At 47.3% G+C, this 24465-nt stretch overlaps 4 protein-coding genes across 5 annotated transcripts; 1 reads left to right on the top strand and 3 right to left on the bottom strand.

Moving 5' to 3' along the window:
• Positions 1-427: 427 nt before the first annotated feature.
• shmt1 (serine hydroxymethyltransferase 1 (soluble)) lies at positions 428-8504 on the bottom strand. Of its 2 annotated transcripts, none has more exons than XM_034711148.1 (12): positions 8371-8504; positions 6369-6469; positions 6113-6258; positions 5918-6033; positions 5680-5840; positions 3413-3494; positions 2634-2846; positions 2436-2549; positions 1975-2097; positions 1667-1783; positions 1464-1574; positions 428-1092 (listed from the first exon to the last, which is right to left on the bottom strand). In XM_034711148.1, exons 2-12 carry the CDS (start codon positions 6459-6461, stop codon positions 920-922), a joined length of 1449 nt encoding a protein of 482 aa, XP_034567039.1. In that variant the 5' UTR covers positions 6462-6469; positions 8371-8504; the 3' UTR covers positions 428-919. The 2 variants fall into 2 exon arrangements, with proteins under 2 accessions (XP_034567039.1, XP_034567038.1); XM_034711147.1 differs by having other exon boundaries at positions 6369-6474; positions 8371-8501.
• A 313-nt stretch (positions 8505-8817) lies between these two features.
• Positions 8818-12429, bottom strand: pdap1b (pdgfa associated protein 1b). Its single transcript, XM_034711145.1, has 6 exons — positions 12281-12429; positions 11953-12044; positions 10931-11029; positions 10719-10840; positions 10439-10590; positions 8818-9214 (listed from the first exon to the last, which is right to left on the bottom strand). The coding sequence occupies exons 1-6, from the start codon at positions 12342-12344 to the stop codon at positions 9156-9158; spliced, it is 588 nt and encodes a 195-aa protein (XP_034567036.1). The 5' UTR covers positions 12345-12429; the 3' UTR covers positions 8818-9155.
• Positions 12430-12846: 417 nt separating this feature from the next.
• On the top strand, positions 12847-15880 carry bud31 (BUD31 homolog). The gene is made up of 4 exons (XM_034711146.1): positions 12847-13032; positions 14845-14967; positions 15084-15250; positions 15405-15880. Exons 1-4 carry the CDS (start codon positions 12939-12941, stop codon positions 15453-15455), a joined length of 435 nt encoding a protein of 144 aa, XP_034567037.1. The 5' UTR covers positions 12847-12938; the 3' UTR covers positions 15456-15880.
• A 772-nt stretch (positions 15881-16652) lies between these two features.
• smcr8a (Smith-Magenis syndrome chromosome region, candidate 8a) lies at positions 16653-24002 on the bottom strand. Its single transcript, XM_034711144.1, has 3 exons — positions 22719-24002; positions 19719-21446; positions 16653-19156 (listed from the first exon to the last, which is right to left on the bottom strand). Exons 1-3 carry the CDS (start codon positions 23318-23320, stop codon positions 18697-18699), a joined length of 2790 nt encoding a protein of 929 aa, XP_034567035.1. The 5' UTR covers positions 23321-24002; the 3' UTR covers positions 16653-18696.
• Positions 24003-24465: the final 463 nt, after the last annotated feature.

The raw sequence follows: 24465 nt of genomic DNA, 5'->3' as shown, positions 1-24465 counted from the left end.
GTGTCCTCTCAGTGTGTGGGGGCAGGTATCATATACACACCTGAGGTCAGTCTCTCTGTTTAACTGATTCCTTTATCACTTCAGGAAAGACAGGAGGTTTAAAGTTTAACTGTCAGAGTCCAGACTCCTCACCAGGAGGGGGCAGTAACGCTCCAACATGATGGAGCATACAGCTATCAAACAAGAGGGAGCTGTTTCTATAAACTAAGACTTCTCTGAAGAAAAACAGAAACTGAAGAAATTAATAAACCGCCTGCTGCAGATAGCAAACCTGACGGCCTTCTGATGAACTCTTAATGTGAGCAGCCTGAATCGAGGTGACACCTGAGGACACGTTCACCTGTTTGAGCTCTGAGACTAGAGACTCAAATAAAGACTCTGTTAAAGTAAACAACACATTTAATGTGATTCAAGAAGAAGAAGAAGCTGTGAGGACAGAGAGACAGAGACGACTTTATTGATCACTGATCAGAAGAATTCACATCTTTATTAAACATCAAACAGCTGATCTCTAGGCTCCTCGTCAGGAGGAACTTTGGGGACAACGAAATAAACAGTCACGCCCATCAGTCGGCCCCTCTCAGGTGAGCTCACTCTGAGGGGACTTCATGGGAAAGAGCTGGGTGAGAGGAGGAAGGGAGAGGAGGGAGAGAGAGGAGGAGGGAGAGAGAAGAGGGAGTCAGTGGAGGGAGTGAGAGACAGGAGGGAGTGATTTTTGTTTCTCAGCAGCACAGATCAGATTAAAGCTCACAGGATCAAAAAGCTTTGGAGGAAACTTAAAAGCATCAAAGTGAGTAAAGCTGGTCTGCAGATTCAGGCGGTTCAGAGATCCTCTAACACCAGGAGGACTCCTTTAAACAGGGACAACTTCAGCAGGTGTACAGTCAGAAACAGGTCCAGCAGAGACCGGCCCGTCCATCTACAGCTCTGGGAGACCCGGCATGGGGAACTGACCGGCGAACGCCTCCACCTCTGCCTTGATCTCTGAGACCCGCTGCTGGAACTTCTCCCCCTGAGCCAGAGCCTGGATGAACTCCTTCAGAGGGGCCTTTGGATCCAGACTTCTCTGCACCTCCAGGGTCAGCACGATACCTGCAGGAGACCGAGAGGGGGGACGACTGTCAGACTGCGATCATGTGGAGTCAGGTCCATGAGATCTCAGGAACAATGAGAGTTTGACTTTAGTTTCTCTGTCTTTAAACCTCTGAGGTCTAACCCTCTGACCTAACTCTTAAAAACAGAGCGTTATAATCAGCGTGACCTCTGACCTCTACGGTCAATCAGCGTGACCTCTGACCTCTAAGGACAATCAGCGTGACCTCTGACCTCTATCTCAGGTCAATCAGCTCATTGAATCCCGTGTGTCAGTCTCAGTGGATCTCTAGCGTCCCCTGACTCAGACTAACTGTAGACATCTTTAGTTTGATTTGTTCTGACGTGTCGTCATGAGCGCGTGGAGTCACCTCTGTGGATGAAGTCCGCCACCTTCTTAAAGTCCTCCTCCACCAGACCCCTGGAGGTCAGAGCAGGGGAGCCGAACCTCAGACCGCTGGGACGCAGAGCGCTCTTATCCCCTAGAGAGAGAGAGAGAGAGAGAGAGAGAGACATGAAGACAGAGACAGAGACCACAGGACAGACGGACATGATCTCACCCTGCTCACGGTACCTGGACAGGTGTTCTTGTTGCAGGCGATGGCACAGGCCTCCAGAACCTTCTCAGCTCGTCCTCCGTCTGTTCCTTTGCTGCGCAGGTCGAGCAGGATCAGGTGGTTGTCAGAGCCGCCTGAAGAGACAGAGACACACATCAAACCCGTATATATCCACAGGATTTAAAGGTGCTCATGTTCAAGGTTTGAAGAAGAGGTCGAGTCACGTGGACGCTCAGGTCTACTTCAGGCCCAGACGACTGAAATGTGACTCCACGTGTGCAAATGTTGTTTAAATGGGATCAGGACCAGGACCAGGAGGACTCACCTGTGACGATCTTGTAGTCATGGTCGATGAGAGCGCTGGACAGAGCTTTGCAGTTAGCCAGGACCTGAGTCTGATAGACTTTAAACTCTGCTGTCATCGCCTGTTTCAGAGCTACAGCCACACCTGAGGACCAAACACACGACACCTTAGAGAGGACAGGTGAGACACACTGAGGACATCACAGGAGAGAACAGGTGAGACACTGAGGACACTACAGGAGAGGACGGGTGAGACACTGAGGACACTACAGGAGAGGACAGGTGAGACACTGAGGACACTACAGGAGAGGACAGGTGAGACACTGAGGACACCACAGGAGAGGACAGGTGAGACACTGAGGACACTACAGGAGAGGACAGGTGAGACACTGAGGACACTACAGGAGAGGACAGGTGAGACACTGAGGACATCACAGGAGAGGACAGGTGAGACAGTGAGGACACCACAGGTGAGAGGTTTACCTGCGATGGCGTGGTTGTGAGGTCCTCCCTGTAACCCTGGAAACACGGCCTGATTGATCAGAGACTCCAGGTTGTACAGAGTCTCCTTCCCCTTAGCGTCCACGCTGCGCACACCTGGAGGAAGAGGAGGAGGATATGAGTCACATGTTAGTCTAAAGAAATGTGGACCAAGGTCCAGCTGAGGGGTCCGGTCCCTACCTCTCCTGAAGAAGATGAGTCCGGCGCGGCAGCCTCGCAGCGTCTTGTGTGTCGTCGTGGAAACAATGTCACAGTGATCAAATGGCGAGGGCACGACTCCAGCCGCCACCAACCCGCTGATGTGAGCCATGTCCCCCATCAGGTACGCCCCGTTCTCATTGGCTATCTGCTTCATGCGGCCGTAGTCCAGGTTTCTGGAGTAGCAGCTCGTCCCTGAAGAAGATGCAGGATTCAGAGAATGTGTGTGTGTGTGTGTGTGTGTGTGTGTGTGTGTGTGTGTGTGTGTGTGTGTGAGAGAGAGTGTGTGTGAGTGCAAGTGTGTGTGTGTGAGAGGGAGTGTGTGAGAGTGTGTGTGAGTGAGTGAGTGTGTGAGTGAGTGAGTGAGTGAGTGAGTGAGTGAGTGAGTGAGTGAGTGAGTGAGTGAGTGAGTGAGTGAGTGAGTGTGTGTGTGTGTGTGTGTGTGTGTGTGTGTGTGAGAGTGAGTGTGTGAGTGAGTGAGTGAGTGAGTGAGTGAGTGTGTGTGTGTGTGTGTGTGTGTGAGAGTGAGTGAGAGTGAGTGTGAGTGAGTGAGAGAGAGTGTGTGTGTGTGTGAGAGTGAGTGAGTGAGTGTGTGAGTGAGTGAGAGAGAGTGTGTGAGTGAGTGAGTGAGAGAGAGTGTGTGAGTGAGTGAGAGAGTGAGTGAGTGAGTGAGTGAGTGAGTGAGTGAGTGAGTGAGTGAGTGAGTGAGTGAGTGAGTGAGTGAGTGAGTGAGTGAGTGTGTGTGTGTGTGTGTGTGTGACCTGCGATGATGATCTTTGGGTGAAACAGTCGAGCGTTTTCTTGCAGTCTGTCGTAGTCGATGTATCCGGTGTCTGCGTTCACCTGAGAGCAGAGGCTGAGGTCAGAATCACGTTATATTATAAACACAGCCGGGTGTTAAAGGACGACCCTTCAGCTCAAGCAGCAAGTCTCTGAATATGGAGCCCATGTGGAAGTGTTATAAACTGCAGTTCACTGAGCGTCCACTAGAGGCTGGCTGCAGAAACCACATACACACCCATTCAAAGAGTCGATCTTTGCAGCATTAATAAACATGTTTACAGCCTGGTTTTAAAAAAACGCTTGGCTCTACGTAGCTAATCTTTCTATCGGCACACACTGTATGGGGGATGGATTTATTTATAACGTGGTTCAGAAGATATTAAGATTCCGAAACCACCCTGAGGTGCAGCCTGAACATGAACATCATGAATAACTGCAGCAGCTGGTCTTCAGCTGAACGCTCAGAGAACACGAGCAGCGGACAGGGTGAAGATACTCGGTCAGGTGTTTGAAGTGTTTCTATTTATTATTCTCATTATATTATTACTTCAGTATTATTCTGCTCCACTCTGACCTGACGACCTCTGCTGCTGTAACAGGTACATTCCCTCAGAGACGGATCCATGAAGGGTTTCTTATCTTCCTCTGTTTCCATCACTCTGCCTGTCTTCTTCTTCTTCTTCTTCTTTTTCTTATCTGGTCAGCCTTCACGAGGAGCCACGAGCACATTCTGAGACTAACAAGTCTAATCTGGTTAAACTGAGAGCAGGAGGGCTCACGTGTTCCAGACTCAGGTCTACATGAAACCTGCTCCTAGTGGATTCAGGCTCTAACACTGAAACATGAATATCATGATAAACTGATCATGAACACAGAGAAGAGATCAGACAGAATATATGAGAGACCATGTCTCTGAGTCTATGACCTCCTCGCAGTGACATCACGGCGTTCTCTCTCCTTTAACGGACAAGGAGACTTCTTCTGTTTCATTATTTCACGTGTTTCAGAGAGCGTTACAGAGTGCATTCCGGAGCGTGTTTCAGAGCGTGTTTCAGAACGCGTTACAGAGCGCGTTACAGAGTGCATTCCGGAGCGTGTTTCAGAGCGTGTTTCAGAGCGTGTTTCAGAGCGTGTTTCAGAGCGTGTTTCAGAGCGCGTTTCAGAGCGCGTTACAGAGTGCATTACGGAGCGTGTTTTAGAACGTGTCTCAGAACATGTTACAGAGCATGTTACAGAGTGCATTTCAGAGCATGTTTCAGAGCGTGTTTCAGAGCGTGTTTCAGAGTGTTTTACAGAGCGTGTTTCAGAACGTGTCTCAGAACGTGTCTCAGAACATGTTACAGAGCGCGTTACAGAGTGCATTTCAGAGCGTGTTTCAGAGCGTGTTTCAGAGCGTGTTTCAGAGCGTGTTTCAGAGCGCGTTACAGAGTGCATTACGGAGCGTGTTTTAGAACGTGTCTCAGAACATGTTACAGAGCATGTTACAGAGTGCATATCAGAGCATGTTTCAGAGCGTGTTTCAGAGCGTGTTTCAGAGTGTTTTACAGAGCGTGTTTCAGAACGTGTCTCAGAACCCGCTCAGAACATGTTACAGAGCGCGTTACAGAGTGCATTTCAGAGCGTGTTACAGAGCGTGTTACAGAGCATTCAACAGAAGATGTTTCGGTGCGTGTTACAGAGCGTGTTTTAGAACGTGTCTCAGAACATGTTACAGAGCATGTTACAGAGTGCATTTCGGAGCGCGTTTCAGAGCGCGTTACAGAGCGCGTTACAGAGCGCGTTACAGTGCGCGTTACAGAGCGCGTTTCAGAGCGCGTTACAGAGCGCGGTTCAGAGCGCGTTACAGAGCGCGTTTCAGAGCGCGTTTCAGAGCACGTTACAGAGCGCGTTTCAGACGAGTCTCAGAACGTGTTACAGAGCGCGTTACAGAGTGCATTTTGGAGCGTGTTACAGAGCGTGTTACAGAGCGTGTTACAGAGCGTGTTACAGAGCTTGTTTCGGAGCGCGTCTCAGAACGTGTTACAGAGCGCGTTACAGAGTTTGTTTCGGAGCGCGTTTCAGAACGTGTTACAGAGCGCGTTACAGAGCTTGTTTCGGAGCGTGTTTCAGAACGTGTTACAGAGCGCGTTACAGAGCACATTACAGAGCACGTTTCGTAGCGCGCTTTGGAGCGCGTTTCGGAGCATGTAACAGCGCGTGGAACAGTAGTTTTTATCATGTGAAACAGCATGTCTTGGTTTCGTACCTTATACGGCATGGACTCAAAGAAGATGGACGTGGCTGAGATCTTCTTCTTCTCCGTCATGAAGCCATGCGTCAGGTGACCTCCGTCAGGTAGGTCCAGGCCCATGATCCTTCCGTGAGGCTCCACGATGGCGGTGTATACGGCGAAGTTAGCAGGTGAGCCTAACAGCGTGAACACAGTACGACACGTCAGTCAGAGACACGAGGAGGATGTTCACGAGACACCGAGGGGAACGTACCTGAGTACGGCTGAACGTTGACGCCCCACTTCTCAGACTCCAGACCGTAAACCTCCAGCGCCCTCTTCTGGCAGAGTCTCTCCAGCTCATCAACATGCTCCGTGCCGCCGTAATACCTGAACACACACATCATAAGGTTAGGGCTTTGAGGACACACACACACACAGGATGCTAGGATGCTAACACTCAGCGTACCTCTGACCCGGGTATCCCTCCGAGTACTTGTTGTTCATGCAGGAACCCAGAGCCTCCAGAACGGCTCTGCTCGCAAAGTTCTCCGACGCTATCAGCTCCAGACCGTACGTCTGCCTGTGCTTCTCCTTCTTTATGATGCTGAACACCTGAAACACACACACACACACACACACTTTATAGTTCCTATAGTTCATCAGGAGACCCTCAGGAGGACCTGCCCTCTGGTTTGATGTTTTGAAACGTAAGAAGCTCAAACCTCAGAGTCATTGGTGGACAGAGGCTCCAGCATCATGGCGTTGTGTGACTCCCAGGTTTCCTTGCTGACATGGTGGCCGTTAGTGAGAGACATGGTCGCTGCTGCTCTGGAGGACAAGAGGAGAAGATTCTCAGAATCAGGAAAACTAAACCGTGTTTCGACACACCCGACCTCTGCAGGAGAGAAACGCCTTTATTTATAGATTTCACAGAATGAGGCCGAAGAGCTTCATGGAGGGTGAAAGTTCAAACATCAAAACTTCTACAAAACACATCTAAACAGAGAGTGAGCGGAGGAAGAGTACGACTTATTATCAACTGAGTTACACAAATCAACTTTCACATTTAGAAACCAGAGAAGAAGAAAACAAACAACAACAACAACAAAGTCTTCTTCTGTCAGTCTGTGTGGTCAGGGTTTGGATCCTGAGCTGTGTGTTGTGTCTGTGAAGCTAACTATCCCCACAGGGACACTAAAGTTCTAGGTGCTGGATCAGACCCACATGGACCCTGCAGTCCCACACAGAAGCACATGGGGCTCCAGCTGTGACCTGACTTGCTCACATCAGGTAATCATTGACTCACTTGGACTGATAAGCAGTAAAAACAGAGTTAGGTAACCCAGATCAAACATTGACCCCTCCTCCAGTCCCACAGAGACCTGCAGTCTTATCTGTGGATCTGGTCTGAAGTCAGATCAGGTGAGGATCTGTGTGTAGCAGCTCAACGGTGTGTGTGTTATTATCGAGTTAACGTGCCCACAGAGTCCACAGCTCGAGGGAAACGGACTCACAGAGTCCACAGCTCGAGGGAAACGGACTCACAGAGTCCACAGCTCGAGGGAAACGGACTCACAGAGTCCACAGCTCGAGGGAAACGGAACCACAGAGTCCACAGCTCGAGGGAAACGACCCACAGAGTCCACAGCTCGAGGGAAACGGAACCACAGAGTCCACAGCTCGAGGGAAACGGAACCACAGAGTCCAGAGCTCGAGGGAAACGACCCACAGAGTCCACAACTCGAGGGAAACGAACCACAGAGTCCACAGCTCGAGGGAAACGGACTCACAGAGTCCACAGCTCGAGGGAAACGGAACCACAGAGTCCAGAGCTCGAGGGAAAACGACCCAGAGTCCACAGCTCGAGGGAAACGACCCACAGAGTCCACAGCTCGAGGGAAACGGACCCAGAGTCCAGAGCTTGAGTTAAACGAACCCAGAGTCCACATCTCGAGTAAAACGGACCCAGAGTCCACAACTCTAGGGAAAGGGACCCACAGAGTCCACAACTCTAGGGAAAGGGACCCACAGAGTCCACATCTCGAGTTAAATGGACCCAGAGTCCAGAGCTTGTGTTGAACGGACCCACAGAGTCCACAGCTCGAGGGAAACGGACCCACAGAGTCCACATCTCGAGTAAAACGGACCCAGAGTCCACAGCTCGAGGGAAACGGACCCACAGAGTCCACAGCTCGAGGGAAACGGACCCAGATTCCAGAGCTCGAGGGAAACGGACCCAGAGAGACCAGAGCTCGAGGGAAACGGACCCAGAGAGTCCAGAGCTGGAGTTAAACGGACCCACAGAGTCCAGAGCTCGAGGGAAACGGACCCACAGAGTCCAGAGCTCGAGGGAAACGGAACCACAGAGTCCAGAGCTCGAGGGAAACGGACCCACAGAGTCCAGAGCTCGAGGGAAACGGAGCTACAGCTCGAACGGACCGAACTGTGAACCGGTTTACATACAACACCTGGTCCCAGTTCACCTGTTTAAAACTCTGCTCTGACTTTAAACCACAAACACTTTAAAACGGTTAAAGTCGAACCATAAGCATGCACGTGACGTCATCAGGAGTGTTGTGACACCGCGGGAAAAAAACAGACAAATAAAAACATTAAAAACAGGAAACTAAGTTCCTCTTAAACTGATATTAAAACATGAAAGAGGTCTTTGAAATGAAACTGACTCCAGCCTCAACATGAAAACAGTCAATGTGTTTAGTTTACCTGTGAGGTGGACTCTCCTGCCGCTGTCACGCGCTGAATCTGGACTCTCCAGTGTTCCAACAAAAAACGCTTTCCTGCTCAGCGGGGACAAAGTCCGCCAAACTTTCCACCAATCAGAGCACACGTCCTCCTCCTTCTCCTTCTTCTTCTTCTGCTGCTTTGTGAAACACGCATATTCGACGCATTAGCGCCACCTCCTGTCAGAGTGTGAGCCAGGGCTTTTATATGTTCCTCATTATAAAGTATAAAAACATAATAATGATAATTATCAGGATTAAATATAACCCATGATGATTCAGACATACCCCCCCCCCCCCCACAGTGAATCACTGTTTGATTCTACATGTTTGATAATGATGATGATGATGATGATGATAATCTGGCTGTGATGAAGCATCCTGGACTCTGACAGCAGCTCACAGGAAATAAAGACACAGAGACATGTGACTGGGTCGTCATATTAATCTGACATATATTCATGAGTCTGTTATTTACAGTGTGAGACCCCAGAAAAAAAATTATAGTGGCAAAGCTCAGTTAGCAAAGTGTGTATTGTACAGTGACAGCTTCATGTTTAATAATCATGTACATGACGGAGGTTAGAGGAGGTTCAGTGTGAACATGAAGACGGCTCCTTTCTTAATTGACTTCCTGAAGAGCTCCACGAGGACCGCCCCTCTCCTCGTTCTCTATTATGTAACAGACAACTTCATCAATCCGTCTTTAAAAATAGTCAAATATAGATTCATCACCCGTCCATGAACGACTCTGAGGAACACCCTGCATCATTTCAGGGAGTTCATTCCTCTGGAGGCTGCTGAGGCTGCTGCCACCGAGTCTTTAGCTGAGGGGAGGAACAAAAGACCACACAGTCAGTCTCTGACGGAGAACCGAGCACAGCTGACATCTGAATTAAACCTTGATCAGAGACATCAGGTGGTTCTCTGGTCAGAGGTCTACAGAGGGGAAACATCATATTATTAAAGTTCTGGAACAGAAGTTGTGTTCTCTTCATCCAGCAGAGAGGAACTCACTGAACACTGACGGTCAGAAATGTAGAATCAACTGAAACAAACGTATAAAATAATCTCTGAGGACAGTTTATGATGAGTTTTAAAGGTGACATATTATGCCCTTTTTCATCAACATATATTGGTCTGAGAGGTCCCCAAAACATGTCTTTAAAGTTTATTGCTCATAAAAACACTTTGAAATCAGATTCTGGTCTGCCTGTAAACCCCTCTTTTTCAGCCCTGCTCAGAACAGGCTGTTTTCTGTGTCTGTGCCTTTAAATGAGAAGGAGCTCTTTGACCACGCCCCCTCAGGAAGTGGGTGTGGCCTCGGCTGTCCAGCACGTTGATCTAATGTTTACATGTTGGCTGAATATACACGGCTGCTCACAGACCCGCGTTACATCAACCCTCTGAATCTGATCCAGAATCTGATCCTGATGGAGAGGCGCCTGCAGCAGGACCTTTCTGAACCATTGGTCACAGATTTAGTGTTTCTTGTTGTTTTATTTGTCATTATGTCGACGTGTGTCTTGGTACACAGCGACCAACATGTAGCTATGTGGCTATGCTAACTAGCGCTAGCACTTTTCCATGGAAACTAAAAATCATCCACTAGATCTTCAAATCTGCAGACGTGGGGAGTAAAACCGACCTTTGTGTTTATTAAGACAGCCTACAACTAGCATGCCTCCCTCCTAAGCTCCTTGTTAGCACACATGTGTGCAGGGAATGAAAAACGGAGGAGGGGTTGAGTTGTATTTTATACAGTCTATGGGCTGAACAAGCTCCGAGCTCTGACTTCCTGTTACAGACCGGATGGCGTTGTGACGTATGAAAAACACTGAAAACTGAAACGGCTGGTTTCAGCACACATTTACAGAAAGGTGGAGAAATCAGAACAGGGGCAGAATGGATTCTTTTACTTTCAGGGGGTTTGTAGACAGGGACACAGATTTCAGGTAGAGAACCATTAAAAAGTCCATTTTGCATGATATGTCACCTTTAAAGGTAAAGACACAAACCTGACACCTGACAGATTATTACAGTTTCTTTACCTTTCTTCTCCTCCTCCTTCTTCTTCGCCGCCTCTTCTCTCTGTTTCCTGATGATGGCGAGACGAGCGAGGTCGGCTTTGGCCTGATCCGTCTTCCCCGCCAAGTGCATCTTCATGTAACGCTCCTTCGCCTTCACCTTCTCAATCTCCTCCCTGTGTGAGAGTGTGTGTGTGTGTGTGTGAGTGAGAGGGAGAAGGTGCCATACAGAAAGATCCATCACACACACACACACGTTGTAAACAGTTTTCTCTCCCATGAAACAGCACAGAGGAACACTCACCTCTCTCTCCTCGATAACTGCCTGGGCTCATCCACCTCGATCTGCGTCACCTTCTTGGACTTCTGAGCTATCCTGTTGGGGTTATCGATCTCGATCAGGCCCTCCACTCCAGCTCTCCTCCTCTGAAACAAACACAGAGCTGCAGCTAGACACAGAGAGCTCGTAGAGAGCTGCAGGTATCAGGTGTGACTCTGTGACCGGTCCTTCATTACCGCTGAGTTCTCATCATCGCTGTCCTCTGATCCAGACGCAGGAAGCTTCTCCTCCGTCAGGTCGGTCTGAGCTGCACCCGCCTCCTGCTCCTGCTCGTGCTGCAACACACCGAAAACAGACAGAGCACACACAGGAGAGAGTAAGACCAGGTCCAGCTCATCCAAAAACCTGACCAGGTCCAGCTCATCCAAACACCTGACCAGGTCCAGCTCATCCAAACACCTGACCAGGTCCAGCTCATCCAAAAACCTGACCAGGTCCAGCTCATCCAAACACCTGACCAGGTCTACCTCATCCAAACACCTGACCAGGTCCAGCTCATCCAAACACCTGACCAGGTCCACCTCATCCAAACACCTGACCAGGTCCACCTCATCCAAACACCTGACCAGGTCCAGGTTATAGTGGGTCCTTAGTCAGGTTCTTCCGATTCTCTTCAGGAGTTTGAGAAACTCTTCGGAGGAACCTGCACCCTACACGGTCTGACCCTGTGTGAACCTCCCTCTCTTTAGACCAGGACCTGCTGAGACCTGGACTCCTCTAGACCTCTGAAGGTGTGTGAGACGTCAGCAGCAGATCCTTTTAGTCCTGGAGTTGTGAGGTGGAGCCTCCATCCTTCTTGATCTCTCTGTGGTCCAGATCTGATGGTGGTCCAGGTCTGATGCTCACATGTCTGTTGTTGCAGCTTTCAGAGGAGGACAGGGTTCAGCATGGACCCCCTGACCGGTCTGCAGCTCCACATACACCACACACTGAGATCCCTGAGTGTTCAGACTCTTCTCTATCAGAACCAGGACTCACCTGTTCACCTGTCCTCCTCCCTCAGACCTCCTCAGGTAGGTCCTGACCTGACCCTGCAGACTACAACACCTGACCCAGTCCTCTAACATCACCTGCTGCCTGACAGACCCCGCCCCCTGACAGGTGACCCTGTGTGAGGTGATGTTATCCACCTCACCTGTCAGAGGTCGTGACGTCACGGCTCACGGTGCACCCGTCCTGAGCCTTCAGGTCAACAAACCTTCTTTCTCTCCTTCTCCTCCTTCATCTGAGCATCGATCTCCTCGGGGCTGGTATAGGTCCGCACGCGACCCTTGTGGCCTCCTTTCCTACCTGCAGAGGTGAGCATCACACACATGACGTCACACACAGCTGTGCGGCAGGTGGAGGAGCAGATGACGGACAGGTGAAGCTCACACTCATGGAAGCTGATGTTAACATGATCACAGAGAACCTGTCCTCGCGCACAGGTGTGCTGACTGCAGTGGGTGTGTTAGCTAACAGTGGACTAACAGGTGAATCACAGATCACAGGTAAAGGTAAAGAAACAGCTGTTGGGTCCTTCTTACCTCCTCTGGGCATCCTGACGACCGAGGCCTGTTTAAAAAAACACCTTAACACAAACACTGTCATACAACAGGTGAGTTAGAGCCGCAGCACGAGCTGACAGCTGGCTCACCTCACGCTCACTGTGAGTAACACAATACTGATAGCAGTCCAGGTATATGCCTGATTACAAACCAACACAACAAGGAGTTTTTATGTGTTTATTAAATATAATGTCAATTTTAAAAAATGTGTTTCACATTCATTTAAATAATATAAAACATTCTAGCTGGATAAAACGTGTCATGAGATAAAATAAGCTGAACTGTGATATTTACTTTAAGGCATTATGCTCGCGTGCTAAAGTGATGCAATAAGCCCGGACCGAGAGAAAGACTTCAGTAATGATTTAATCCCCACACACACCTCTACACACCTTCACACTGAGCTCAATAACTGTTAGAATAAAGGTTATTAACGTGTCAGACTGAGGAGGTATAAACTGCTTTTAAACACTGAAATGATGGAGTGTGTTTATTTTGGGTTGTGACGTCATGCACGAGCCAAGCAGGAGAAAAGGACCCCGCGATGACGTCAAACTTCCGCGCCTGAGACGGACTCGACGGCTCGTAGGTAAAAACACCTCCAGCTTTTGTTCTTATTTTTATACTTTAGAGGAAAATGCCGAAAGTGAAGAGGAGCAGGAAACCTCCTCCAGACGGCTGGGAGCTGATCGAGCCCACTCTGGACGAGCTGGATCAGAAAATGAGAGAAGGTGAGCCGATAGAGACGAAGATCCTCCAAGAGCTGCAGCGGAGAAATCTGCGCCTGAACAAACATATAACCTGTTATACTTTAATATAACCTGTTATACTTTAATATAACATGTCATACTTTAATATAACATGTTATACTTTAATATAACCTGTTATACCATAATATAACCTGTTATCCTGTAATATAAACTGTTATACTTTAATATAACATGTCATACTTTGATATAAGCTGTTATACTTTAATATAACATGTTATACTTTAATATAACATGTTATACTTTAATATAACCTGTTATACTTTAATATAACATGTTATACTTTAATATAACCTGTTATACTTTAATATAACATGTTATACTTTAATATAACCTGTCATACTTTAATATAACATGTTATACTTTAATATAAACTGTTATACTTTAATATTACATGTTATACTTTAATATAAACTGTTATACTTTAATATAACATGTCATACTTTAATATAACATGTTATACTTTAATATAACATGTTATACTTTAATATAACATGTTATACTTTAATATGAGCTGTTATACTTTAATATGAGCTGTTATACTTTAATATAACATGTTATACTTTAATATGAGCTGTTATACTTTAATATAACCTGTTATACTTTAATATAACCTGTTATACTTTAATATGAGCTGTTATACTTTAATATAACATGTTATACTTTAATATAACCTATTATACTTTAATATAACATGTTATACTTTAATATAAGCTGTTATACTTTAATTTAACCTGTTATACTTTAATTTAACCTGTTATACTTTAATATGAGCTGTTATACTTTAATATAACATGTTATACTTTACTATAACCTGTTATACTTTAATATGAGCTGTTATACTTTAATATAAGCTGTTATACTTTAATATGAGCTGTTATACTTTAATATGAGCTGTTATACTTTAATATAACATGTTATACTTTAATATGAGCTGTTATACTTTAATATAAGCTGTTATACTTTAATATAACATGTTATACTTTAATATAAACTGTTATACTTTAATATAACATGTTATACTTTAATATAACATGTTATACTTTAATATAACCTGTCATACTTTAATATAACATGTTATACTTTAATATAACCTGTTATACTTTAATATAACATGTTATACTTTAATATAAGCTGTTATACTTTAATATAACATGTTATACTTTAATATAACATGTTATACTTTAATATAAGCTGTTATACTTTAATATAACATGTTATACTTTAATATAAACTGTTATACTTTAATATAACATGTTATACTTTAATATAACATGTTATACTTTAATATAACCTGTCATACTTTAATATAACATGTTATACTTTAATATAACCTGTTATACTTTAATATAACATGTTATACTTTAATATAAGCTGTTATACTTTAATATAACATGTTATACTTTAATATAACATGTTATACTTTAATATAAGCTGTTATACTTTAATATAACATGTTATACTTTAATATAAGCTGTTATACTTTAATATAACCTGTTATACTTTAATATAACCTGTTATACTTTAATATAACATGTTATACTTTAATATAACATGTTATACTTTAATATAAACAGTCATACTTTAATATAACATGTTATACTTTAATATAAGCTGTTATACTTTAATATAACCTGTTATACTTTAATATAACATGTTACACTTTAATATAAACTGTTATACTTTAATATAACATGTTATACTTGACGTCATCCTCACCTGACATACCTGAGCAGCTGTGTCTTGAAGTGTCTCTGAAGTCTTTCTGTGTCTCAGCTGAAACAGAGCCTCACGAGGGGAAGAGGAAGGTGGAGTCTCTGTGGCCCATCTTCAGGCTCCACCATCAGCGGAGTCGCTACATCTTCGACCTTTTCTACAAGAGGAAAGCCATCAGCAGAGGTCAGTGTCCTCACCTGATCACTCACCCGGTCACTCACCTGATCAGCTATACTAATACATGATGTCCTCCTCATCAGTCACCCTCAACCTGTATGTTTGTGTGTGTGTCCTCACAGAGCTGTATGAGTACTGTATAAAGGAAGGATACGCAGACAAGAACCTGATTGCGAAGTGGAAGAAGCAGGGCTACGAGAACCTGTGCTGCCTGCGCTGCATCCAAACACGAGACACAAACTTTGGAACCAACTGCATCTGCAGAGTTCCCAAGAGCAAGCTGGAGGTGGTGAGTCTGACACTCAAGACAGACAACAACAAGAACAACAACAACAACAACAACATGAGGCCTCTGTTTGATTTACAGAGAAGAGGATAACTAACCAGAGAAACTGCTCTCTCCCTCCCTCTCTCCTTCTCTCCCCCTCCCTCTCTCTCTGTAGGGGAGGATCATTGAATGCACCCACTGTGGATGCCGAGGATGTTCTGGCTAGGATCGGTCTTTGCTTGTCTTCCTCGTCCTCCGTCTGTGGCGTCTCAAACCTCGGGCCGCCGTCGTCTCATTCCATCCACAAACTTAACATCTTCATCTTCTTCATCCTCCTCATCCTCAGCTGCCTTCGTTGGAGGATGGGCGGGGGTCGATGGGAGCAGAAGGTGGTCGACTGAGAGGGGCCATTTTTATTTCTTATCGTTAGTGTTTGTTGTGTTTTTTCATTCCCTCGGCTCAGCAGCGTCTGGATCAGTCTGAGAGCTCGGGGAGGTTTAACTCGTGTTCTCATTTCATACACAAAGGGCTGACAGGGAGGGGGGAGGGTTAAACGGGGGGTTCTGGACAGAGATGTCAGTGTTTGAAGCTGTTAACTTGTTCTTCTTCATCGCTTTGTGGTTTGATTTTAAATAAAAGAATCCTGATTTACGTCCTCTCTCTCTCTCTCTCTCTCTGTTTGTTAATCTGAGTTTTAAGTTTTATAGATTTTAAACCTGAGCTTAAATTCATCTCACACATTGAAGGCCTGTTACATAAACCAGGAGAACATTATCTGAACCTACATGTCTCTGAATGATCATGAACACACAGAGCTCTGTTTCTCTGTGTGGACCAGAGTTCAGGTGAGTAAAGGTGAGGCCAAAGTAACGACGGGTTTCTTCTGAACAGTTTAGATTTAGTTTTTCAATTCAAACTCATTTCAGCAGAGCGAGGTCAGACCTCCCGGCCTTCATGAGTGAGTCTGAGATTAAAGCTCCAGTGAGGAGTTTTAGCTGCAGAGGAAACATAGATTAAAGCTGAGGCTTTTCAGGACCTTCAGAATAAAACCGTTCTTCCAAAGTCTGCAGAACCTGCAGCTGGGCTCAGACAGAGCTGTGAGGATGCAGAAACATGTTCATGGACGTCAGTTCATAATGTCACAAGAACAAGCTGCTGCAGGTCTGATCACCAGCTTCACCTCCTCACTGAAACACTCAAGTTATTCTTCACTGATTGCTGAAGATCAGACTTAAAAACACTCAGACTACTGCTCAGCACAGAAAACAACCTGTTAATGTTTTCATATTTATACACACACACACACACACACTCTGTGGGTTTCTGTGTTTGATGCTGACCCACAGGTTCATCAGTGTTCAGTAATCCTGACTCCTCCTCCTCGCCCTGCGTCAGAATAAAACAGGAAATAAAGAAACTTGGAGACATTCACGACGTGCTTTATTCTAATCACTGCACAGTGAGCACAGCGCCCCCTCATGGTGAGCACAGCGCCCCCTCATGGTGAGCACAGCGCCCCCTCATGGTGGCGTACAAAAAGGTATGATATGGCAACATAAGGACACCGTGTGAGGACGATAAGCACACTGTGGTATGGCTCTTTAGATTACATTCTGCTTTTTGCATTGGAGGGAAGTACCAAAATAAAAGTCACATCAGCGAGATATCCAAAGTTTCAAAATAAAACACAGACTGCTCTAAAGTCAGTCCGAAAGAGGGGTGGGGGGGGGGGGGGGTGTTCAAAGTTCAATAAACGTTCCTTACAGTGACAGGAAGGACAGCAGTTTTTCACCTTCACAATAAAAGTCTGACCATGCAGTCACAAACAGTTACCATTCAACATACAGAACGAGAGCGCCGCGTCTGACGTCATCTCAGCGTCAGCGCGACAGCACGCCTTAAAAACACACTCAGAGTCTTTTCACTGAAGCACAAACACACATGTGAAGACCTCCTGAAGCTGGACCAGAGAGTTAGAGCCACCGCAGGACAGGAAGTCTGATTCAGTGAACACAGTTTATTAGAGAGAGAGAGAGAGAGAGAGAGCGATGGAGATGGAGAGAGAGAGAGAGAGAGAGTAAAGAGAGGATAAACCTGATGTTTTAAGAGACAGAATATAAAAGGTAATAAATTAATTCAATGGGAATGAAGTCTGGAATAAAGACTAAAGTCAGGATAGAGGAGTGTAACAGTGACTCGTACACAGAGGCTACAGTCACAGCAGTCACTGGTTCGATTCCCGGCCTCGACCCTTTTCTTCAGCGTACCGATCAATAAAAACAAAACGCTCAAAACTCAATAAAAATAAACTATATTAGAATAAAGATGTGAGAGCAAAAAGTTGGAATATTATGAAGGTAAAGTCGTCTTATTACCGGAATAAAGACGTAAAGTTAGCAGAATAAAGCTGGAATATTATAAAAATGTAACTTTAAAAAAAGAATCACTTCAAGTTTGAATCTTGGGAATTTAAAGTCAGAATAAAGTTTTCAGTTAAAATCTTTAATGAGAATAAAGTTGTGAAGTTAAGAGATTTAATATTACCAGAATAAAGGTGTGACGTGTTTTCATCATCAGGATTGAAGTCACTCAGATTAACCTGTGATGGAGTCCTCATGTTTGGAGGATCTTTGATTTTATATCATGAACATTAAACTTGTTCAGCTTTAATGTGAAAGACCTTCTTAAACACGCTGCTTAGGTCACAGCCCTTCAAAATAAAACTCCAGACTCGCCTGGTTCCTGTCTGATTAATACTTCATTTCCTAAATTCACAACTTTATCCTCTTTATATTCTGACTTCAAACCCGTGACAGTAAACTCTGAGGCCTCACAGAGGAGACCTGGTTCATCTCAGAGGAACAATCCTAATCCAGATTATAACAATAAATACAGACTTTAGTTCATGGCACATTAAACGAAGGAGAGGAATAAATAAGTTAAACTGATCAACATCAGGAGTCACGTTAACGCTTTGCTTCGATGGCACAGGAAGTACGTTTTTTTTCTTTAAGAATAAAATCTACACAAACACGACGTCACCGTCTCAGAACGTCTCCGCCACGTGATCCAAACACGACCAGAGACACTCCACGCGGGACGGCCTCATGCTGACACCACGACACTCTCACGACGGCAGACGACAGCGACACGACGGGGTTAAATATCTGCTGAGAGGAACCGTCACGCTCTCAGCAGGTGACCACACAGGTGAGTGACGTCATACTCTGGACATGCAGCATCATAACTCACACAGAAAACACGCCTCCTCCGAGTCCTCATGCACCTACACCTGAAACAGCATCCCTCACTCTGAGAGGACCAGCATCCTCTGTTCATCCCTCGCTCTGTCTCCTCCTTCCTGCACACAGAGGAGAGAGAGACCAGAGAAGAAGAGAGCGAGTCGGAGGGATCCAGAGTTCAGTCTCTCCTGACCTCTGACCTTCCTAAAGCTCCGGATGTGTTCTTCAGATTTTGTATAAAACGCTGGTGGTGTAGTTAAAACTGAAACAGGTGGCTGCTGCGCTGCCCCCGGTGGCGGGCTGCAGGTACTGCTGTGTGATGAGCTGGCTGAGGTAGAGCAGGATCAGGCCGTCCTCCTCGCCCAGCCCCAGCTGCTCCTGCAGGAAGCAGCGGCAGCGGCCCTCCACCACCTCGGGCCCCTCCGTGGAGCTGACCGGCAGGTGGAGGTGGTGGGTGAAGGTGAACAGGAAGGCCTTGGCTGCCAGGCGACACAGCGTGCTCTGCAGGTGGAGGAAGTAGGTGGAGCCCCGGCGGATGTAGGTGCGGTGGGTGGCTATGTTGGCGAGGAGTTGACCACAGTATGGCGGACAGCGTAAGGTCTTCTGGTCGGCGTCCAGGATGGAGATGTAGCGGCTGTAGCGAGACAGCGAAAACAGCATGCTGGAACCCACCGGGGACGCCACTCTGAGGGAGACAGGGACACGTTAGTCCTGAACCAGCAGGGGGCAGTCACACATTCAGCATTCAGACACATGAGGCTACGAGTTTACACAGATGCAGACACGCCCCCTCTTCATCATCAGACACTTTGACACTCGGGTCGATCTGATGATGATGAGGATTGATTCTGTGGAGGAAGTTTGACCCTCCGAGCTCTCTGTGTGTGAAGGCTCGCCTGCTGAGCAGAGGATTGTGGGTCAGAGGAGGAATCAGTGTCCTGCATGCTCAGGTTAAATAAAACTCTGTATGTGAAGGAGCAGAAACTACAGAGCTTCTCTCTGAAACACACGCCATGAACACAGAGAGACTCCAACATGAAGGACCACAGCTCTGAGCTGAGAGTCAGACAGGTGAGAGAGAGAGAGAGAGAGAGAGAGAGAGAGAGAGAGAGAGAGAGAGAGAGAGAGAGAGAGAGAGAGAGAGAGAGAGAGAGAGAGAGAGAGACAGGAACCTTCCTCTACAGAGACCGTGTGCACCGCCTGCTGTCAGACCGTTAAAGGGTCAAACGTGATGTGGGTGGAGTTACCTCTGCAACCCGACGAGCTTCCACCTCTGCAGGTCGGTCAGCGTGAAGGGGCAGGACAGCCATGCCTGAACTCGCTCTCCACACCTCCCAGGCCCGGGCACAAAGAGGGCCAGAGCCGAGACCAGGCGTCGGACTCTCCCCTCGTCCGTCCCGAGCACCACCAGTGTCCTCCCGCTCAGCAGACACCACAGAGCCTGCATCGCGAAGGGGTACTGCCGCACAAACCTCAAGGCCCCCTGCCCGGCCTTCTTCCTCTGACGCAGGGTCACCACCCTCCCGTACCCCAGAGGAGACGCGGCCCGCTCCGAACCGGTGGAGGCACTCATGGTACAGTCCGACCCCTCCTCCAGGGATGTACGGGAGACGGTGTCTCCCAGAGCTCCGACAGGGAGCTCCAGTCCACCTGCTGGGCTCTCTGAGCACGGGGAACCCACCGCATAGTCGTTCTGCAGAGGAAGAAGGGCTTGGGGCTCCTGGTTCACCACCATGGAGTCACAGGACTGCAAGTCTCGATGGTACGCCGTCTCAGGGGCAGACGCCTCGTACAGGAAGCCCTCCTGGGACATACAGCATGCCGTGTCAATGGGAACCAACAAATCTGACTCAATCTCACAAGTCCCTGCAGACCCAGTCTCTCCATCGCCCCCCAGCTCAGAGACCACCTCCAGCAGAGACACGGGGGTCTGGTCCCCTCCACTGTCCTCCCCCGCTGTGGTCTCCATCTCTTCACTGCTGCTCTCACGCTCCAGGTCAGTGTGATGGTCCAGGTCTGGGGTCAGGTCTGAGTCAAGGTCAGGAGGTTCAGAGGTCTGATTAAGATCCTGCTGCCCGTCAGTGGGACCCGTCCCACTGCTCAGGCTCCCTTTGGTCTCCTCCGAGCTCCCCTGGGTCTCCAGAGTCTGGTCTGAGGGGGAGGACTCCAGATGGCTCTCCACCACCCCGAGCTCGCTCTCTTGAGTCTGACTCGTCTCAGAAGACGGGTCCAGGAGGTCTGGAGGCTCCAGAGAGTCCAGCTCCAGAAGATCTGGTCCGAGCACAATGGGGGGAAGGTTCAGGGTGGTGAAGTTATCTACCACGTGATTCACAGCACAGAACGGTCTCACAGATCCCCAGTCCTCGTCCTCTCCCAGATCCTCCTCAAACAGGAAGTTGGTGACCGGCTGCTTCCTGCGTAAGACCCTGTCCAGGTGTCGTGTGTGCAGGTAGCACAGATCCCCCCTGAAGCTCCGCTCCGTGTCCTTCAGCAGCCCCACCGTGGCCTGGTAGAAGGTCTGGTCGCACAGCTCCTGCAGGGTCTTCAGTCGCTTGTCGAAACACTTTGCAGACTTGGCTTTGATGAGCTGCGGCGTGTAGGACGGCCTGCGCTTCACGCCATCCTCCTCCTCCCCGTCCACGTCCTCCACGTCGTCAGCCCGACCCCGCCCTTCCACCTTCCCCCCTCTGTTGTTGTAAGTGACGGGGTTGGCGAGCTTGGCGTATCTCTCCAGCAGCTCCTCGCACTCGCTCAGACACTCGTTCATGCACTTCTGGCAGGAGACGGCGTGGGGGTCTCTGCGGGGGCGCTGGTGGTACGAGCTGATCTGTCTCAGCAGGTCTCGATGCTCGTAGATGCTCTTCTCCACGTTGGCCAGCTCGTTGGCTTTCTCCACGGCGTGGGCGGAGTACATGGTCTGAGGCCCCGCCTCCCTCTGTAGCCCCTCCTCCTTCTGTAACACAGAGTGAGTGTACCTGTGGGGAGGGAGAGAGAGAGAGGGAGAGAGAGAGAGAGAGAGAGAGAGAGAGAGAGAGAGAGAGAGAGAGAGAGAGCACGGCTTCAGTTATCTTCAACTTCACACTTTAAACCTTTAGAATTAAATCTTTATTTCACTCTGATAGATCACAGAGAGCTGAGAGGAGGTCCTGAGGAGCAGGTCTGAGCTCTGATCACCTCTCTGTGCTGTTATCTTTATTATAATTAGGATTGTAATTATTATTATTATTATTAAATAATGATATCTTCTGTGGTTAAGGCCAGCTTCTTCCAGCTGAGACTTAAAGCTAAGGTGAAGGCCTATCTCCCTCCCAAGGATTTAGAGAGAGTGGTACATGCCTTTATTACTTCTAGGCTTGATTATTGTAACTCTTTGTATGGGGGCTTAGACGTGTCATCTATTCAGCACCTGCAGCTTGTTCAAAATGCGGCTGCTCTCCTCCTGACTGGCAGGAAACAGAGGGAGCACATCACACCTGTGCTGCATGCTCTCCACTGGCTCCCAGTCCGCCACAGGATTGATTTTAAAGTTGTACTTTTAACTTACAAGGTCCTAAATGGGTTAGCACCATCCTACTTGGCTGATCTTCTCCATGTTCACAACCCAGCTCGAGCACTGAGGTCAACAAACCTGCTGCTCCTGGATGTGCCTAAAAGTCGCCTTAAAACCCAGGGGGGACCGAGCCTCTGCAGCAGCGGCCCCCGAGCTCTGGAGTGGCAAGATCGGCCCCCACTGTTGAATGTTTTAAATCTTTGTTGAAGACCCATCTCTTCTCCTCATGAGGAGGACAGTAATATCCTCTTATGTTGTTGTTTATTGTTGTCTTCATGTACTTTGTATTTTTTATCTTGTAAAGCACTTTGGCATACACTGGTTGTTTTTAAATGTGCTATATAAATAAAGTTGACTTGACTATTATTATTATTTTTATTATTATAATGATTATTAATAAAGTTATTTTTATTATTATTATCATTTTTATTTGTATTATTAATATCATTACTATTATTATTACTATTATAATTATCATTATTATTATTATGATAATTATCATTAATATTATTATTCATATTATCATAATTATTATTATTATTATTATTATTATTAATATAATGCTTCTTCTTATCATTATTATCATTATTATTATTATTATTATTATTATTATCATTAATAAGATCATATAAGATGTGAGGAGAGGATCTTTAATGGATGGATCTGGTCTACGTGGGACGGCAGGTAGAGGTCTTACTCTAGGTCTCGCAGCTTCCTCTGCAGCTCCTTGGCGAAGGCTCTCCTGTTCCCGGCCTTCAGACTCTCGGAGGCCTGAGAGAACCGCAGAGAGAGCTCCTGAAACTGCAGCATGATCTTCCTCTCGTCCGCTGACACGTACGCCATGCAGAACGGCCTCACGAAGCCCCTGGCCTCCAGGTCGTACAGCGTGAGGTGGTGGACGTAGGCGAACGCCCCCTCCTTGGAGTCACCCAGCACCACCCTGGAGTCCTCCACGAAGCTGAGCCTGGGGTAGCCGGTCCCAGGAGGATGCCCCACAAAGGAGGCCTGGTAGTCCACAGACATGATGCGCAGGGAGAAGTAGTTGAGGTCAAAGGTGCCGCAGACTTTGGGGTCATCGGGGATGGTGAGGAGGGGCTGAGGACCCACCTGCTCCGAGAACTCGGAGATGAGGATGAAATCTTTGGTGAACTTTGCGTAGGAGGTTTTGGCCCAGGGGTTGAAGTCTGCCAGGGGATGAAGGGGGACAGAGAACTCATCAGGGATACCCCAGGGGTCTGGAGTATTCTGCCCATACTCATCCTCTTTAGTGAAGGCCACCAGGTCAGGTGAGCCTATCATAGTGCTGGAGGTGAACCAGGCATGAGCAGCAGGTCACGCAGCACGATCCACGATCCACGCACAGCACGATCCACGATCCACGCACAGCACGATCCACGACGCACGCACGGCACGATCCACAGACACACGGTGCTCACACAGCAGCTGGCCGCACACAGGGACGGGGCTCATCCAGACTGCTCATCCTGCAGGGTCAGTCCGTTAATCAGCTCCACAGACTCACACCACCATGAAGCTAGTACTCTAACGGGTCCCTGGCAGACCGGGCCTTGCAGCTAGACCTCACCCGGAGAACGGTTCGTAATCAACCTGAGAGACGACTTGATCCACCGGGACGGATCCACAGCAGCGTACTGGGTTAACAAAGACCGTCCTCCTGCGGCAGCCTCATGAAGGTCCGGACTGGGATCACATTCATGCTGCAGGATCACAGCAGCCTCATGAAGGTCCGGACTGAGATCACATTCATGCTGCAGGATCACAGCAGCCTCAGAGGGACTTCTCTGTCCTCCTTCTCCTCCTCCTCTTCCTCTCTGGAGGACTCCTGTCCATCCCGGTCCGGTGGACCTGGGCTCAAAACCGAGACAGAGACCCAGACAGCAGACAGCAGCGCTACAGGTAACGTCCACATCCAGAGACAGGCGCCATGTTTACCCAGCTGGTTGTAGTCTGTCAGGTGACTGAGGCTCCGCCCATCGGAAAAAACGCAGTGTGAAGCGGAAACATCACATTAATTCAGAATCACTGAACAAACTGTTTAAATATATATATCTATATATATAGATATATATATCTATATATATCTGACCCTCAGATCATCCCTCTGTTTACAGCTCAGCGTGTTTCAATGTGTTTATCCTGGGGTCAGGAGGCCTGCAGAAAAATATCAGGATGTGTTCTTTATTCTTTATTTTAATAATCATTATTTATGTTTTCAGAGAGTTTATTCTTTCAAATGAAAATTACTCCTGATATAAAAACATGTTAAAAAAATCATCATTCCCTTGATACATTTATTTACAGTTTCAGTAAACAGATTACAGGCTTCATCTGTTCCTACTGAGTTAAATGGTGACAACAAACATGTAAAGTTTATAAATATATTCTTTAATGTTAACATCCTTTCAGAGACGGATTGGAACTGT

Source organism: Notolabrus celidotus, chromosome 20 (assembly GCF_009762535.1).
Source record: "Notolabrus celidotus isolate fNotCel1 chromosome 20, fNotCel1.pri, whole genome shotgun sequence".
Classification (NCBI taxonomy): domain Eukaryota; kingdom Metazoa; phylum Chordata; class Actinopteri; order Labriformes; family Labridae; genus Notolabrus; species Notolabrus celidotus.
This window is presented reverse-complemented; position numbering and strand designations above follow the sequence as displayed.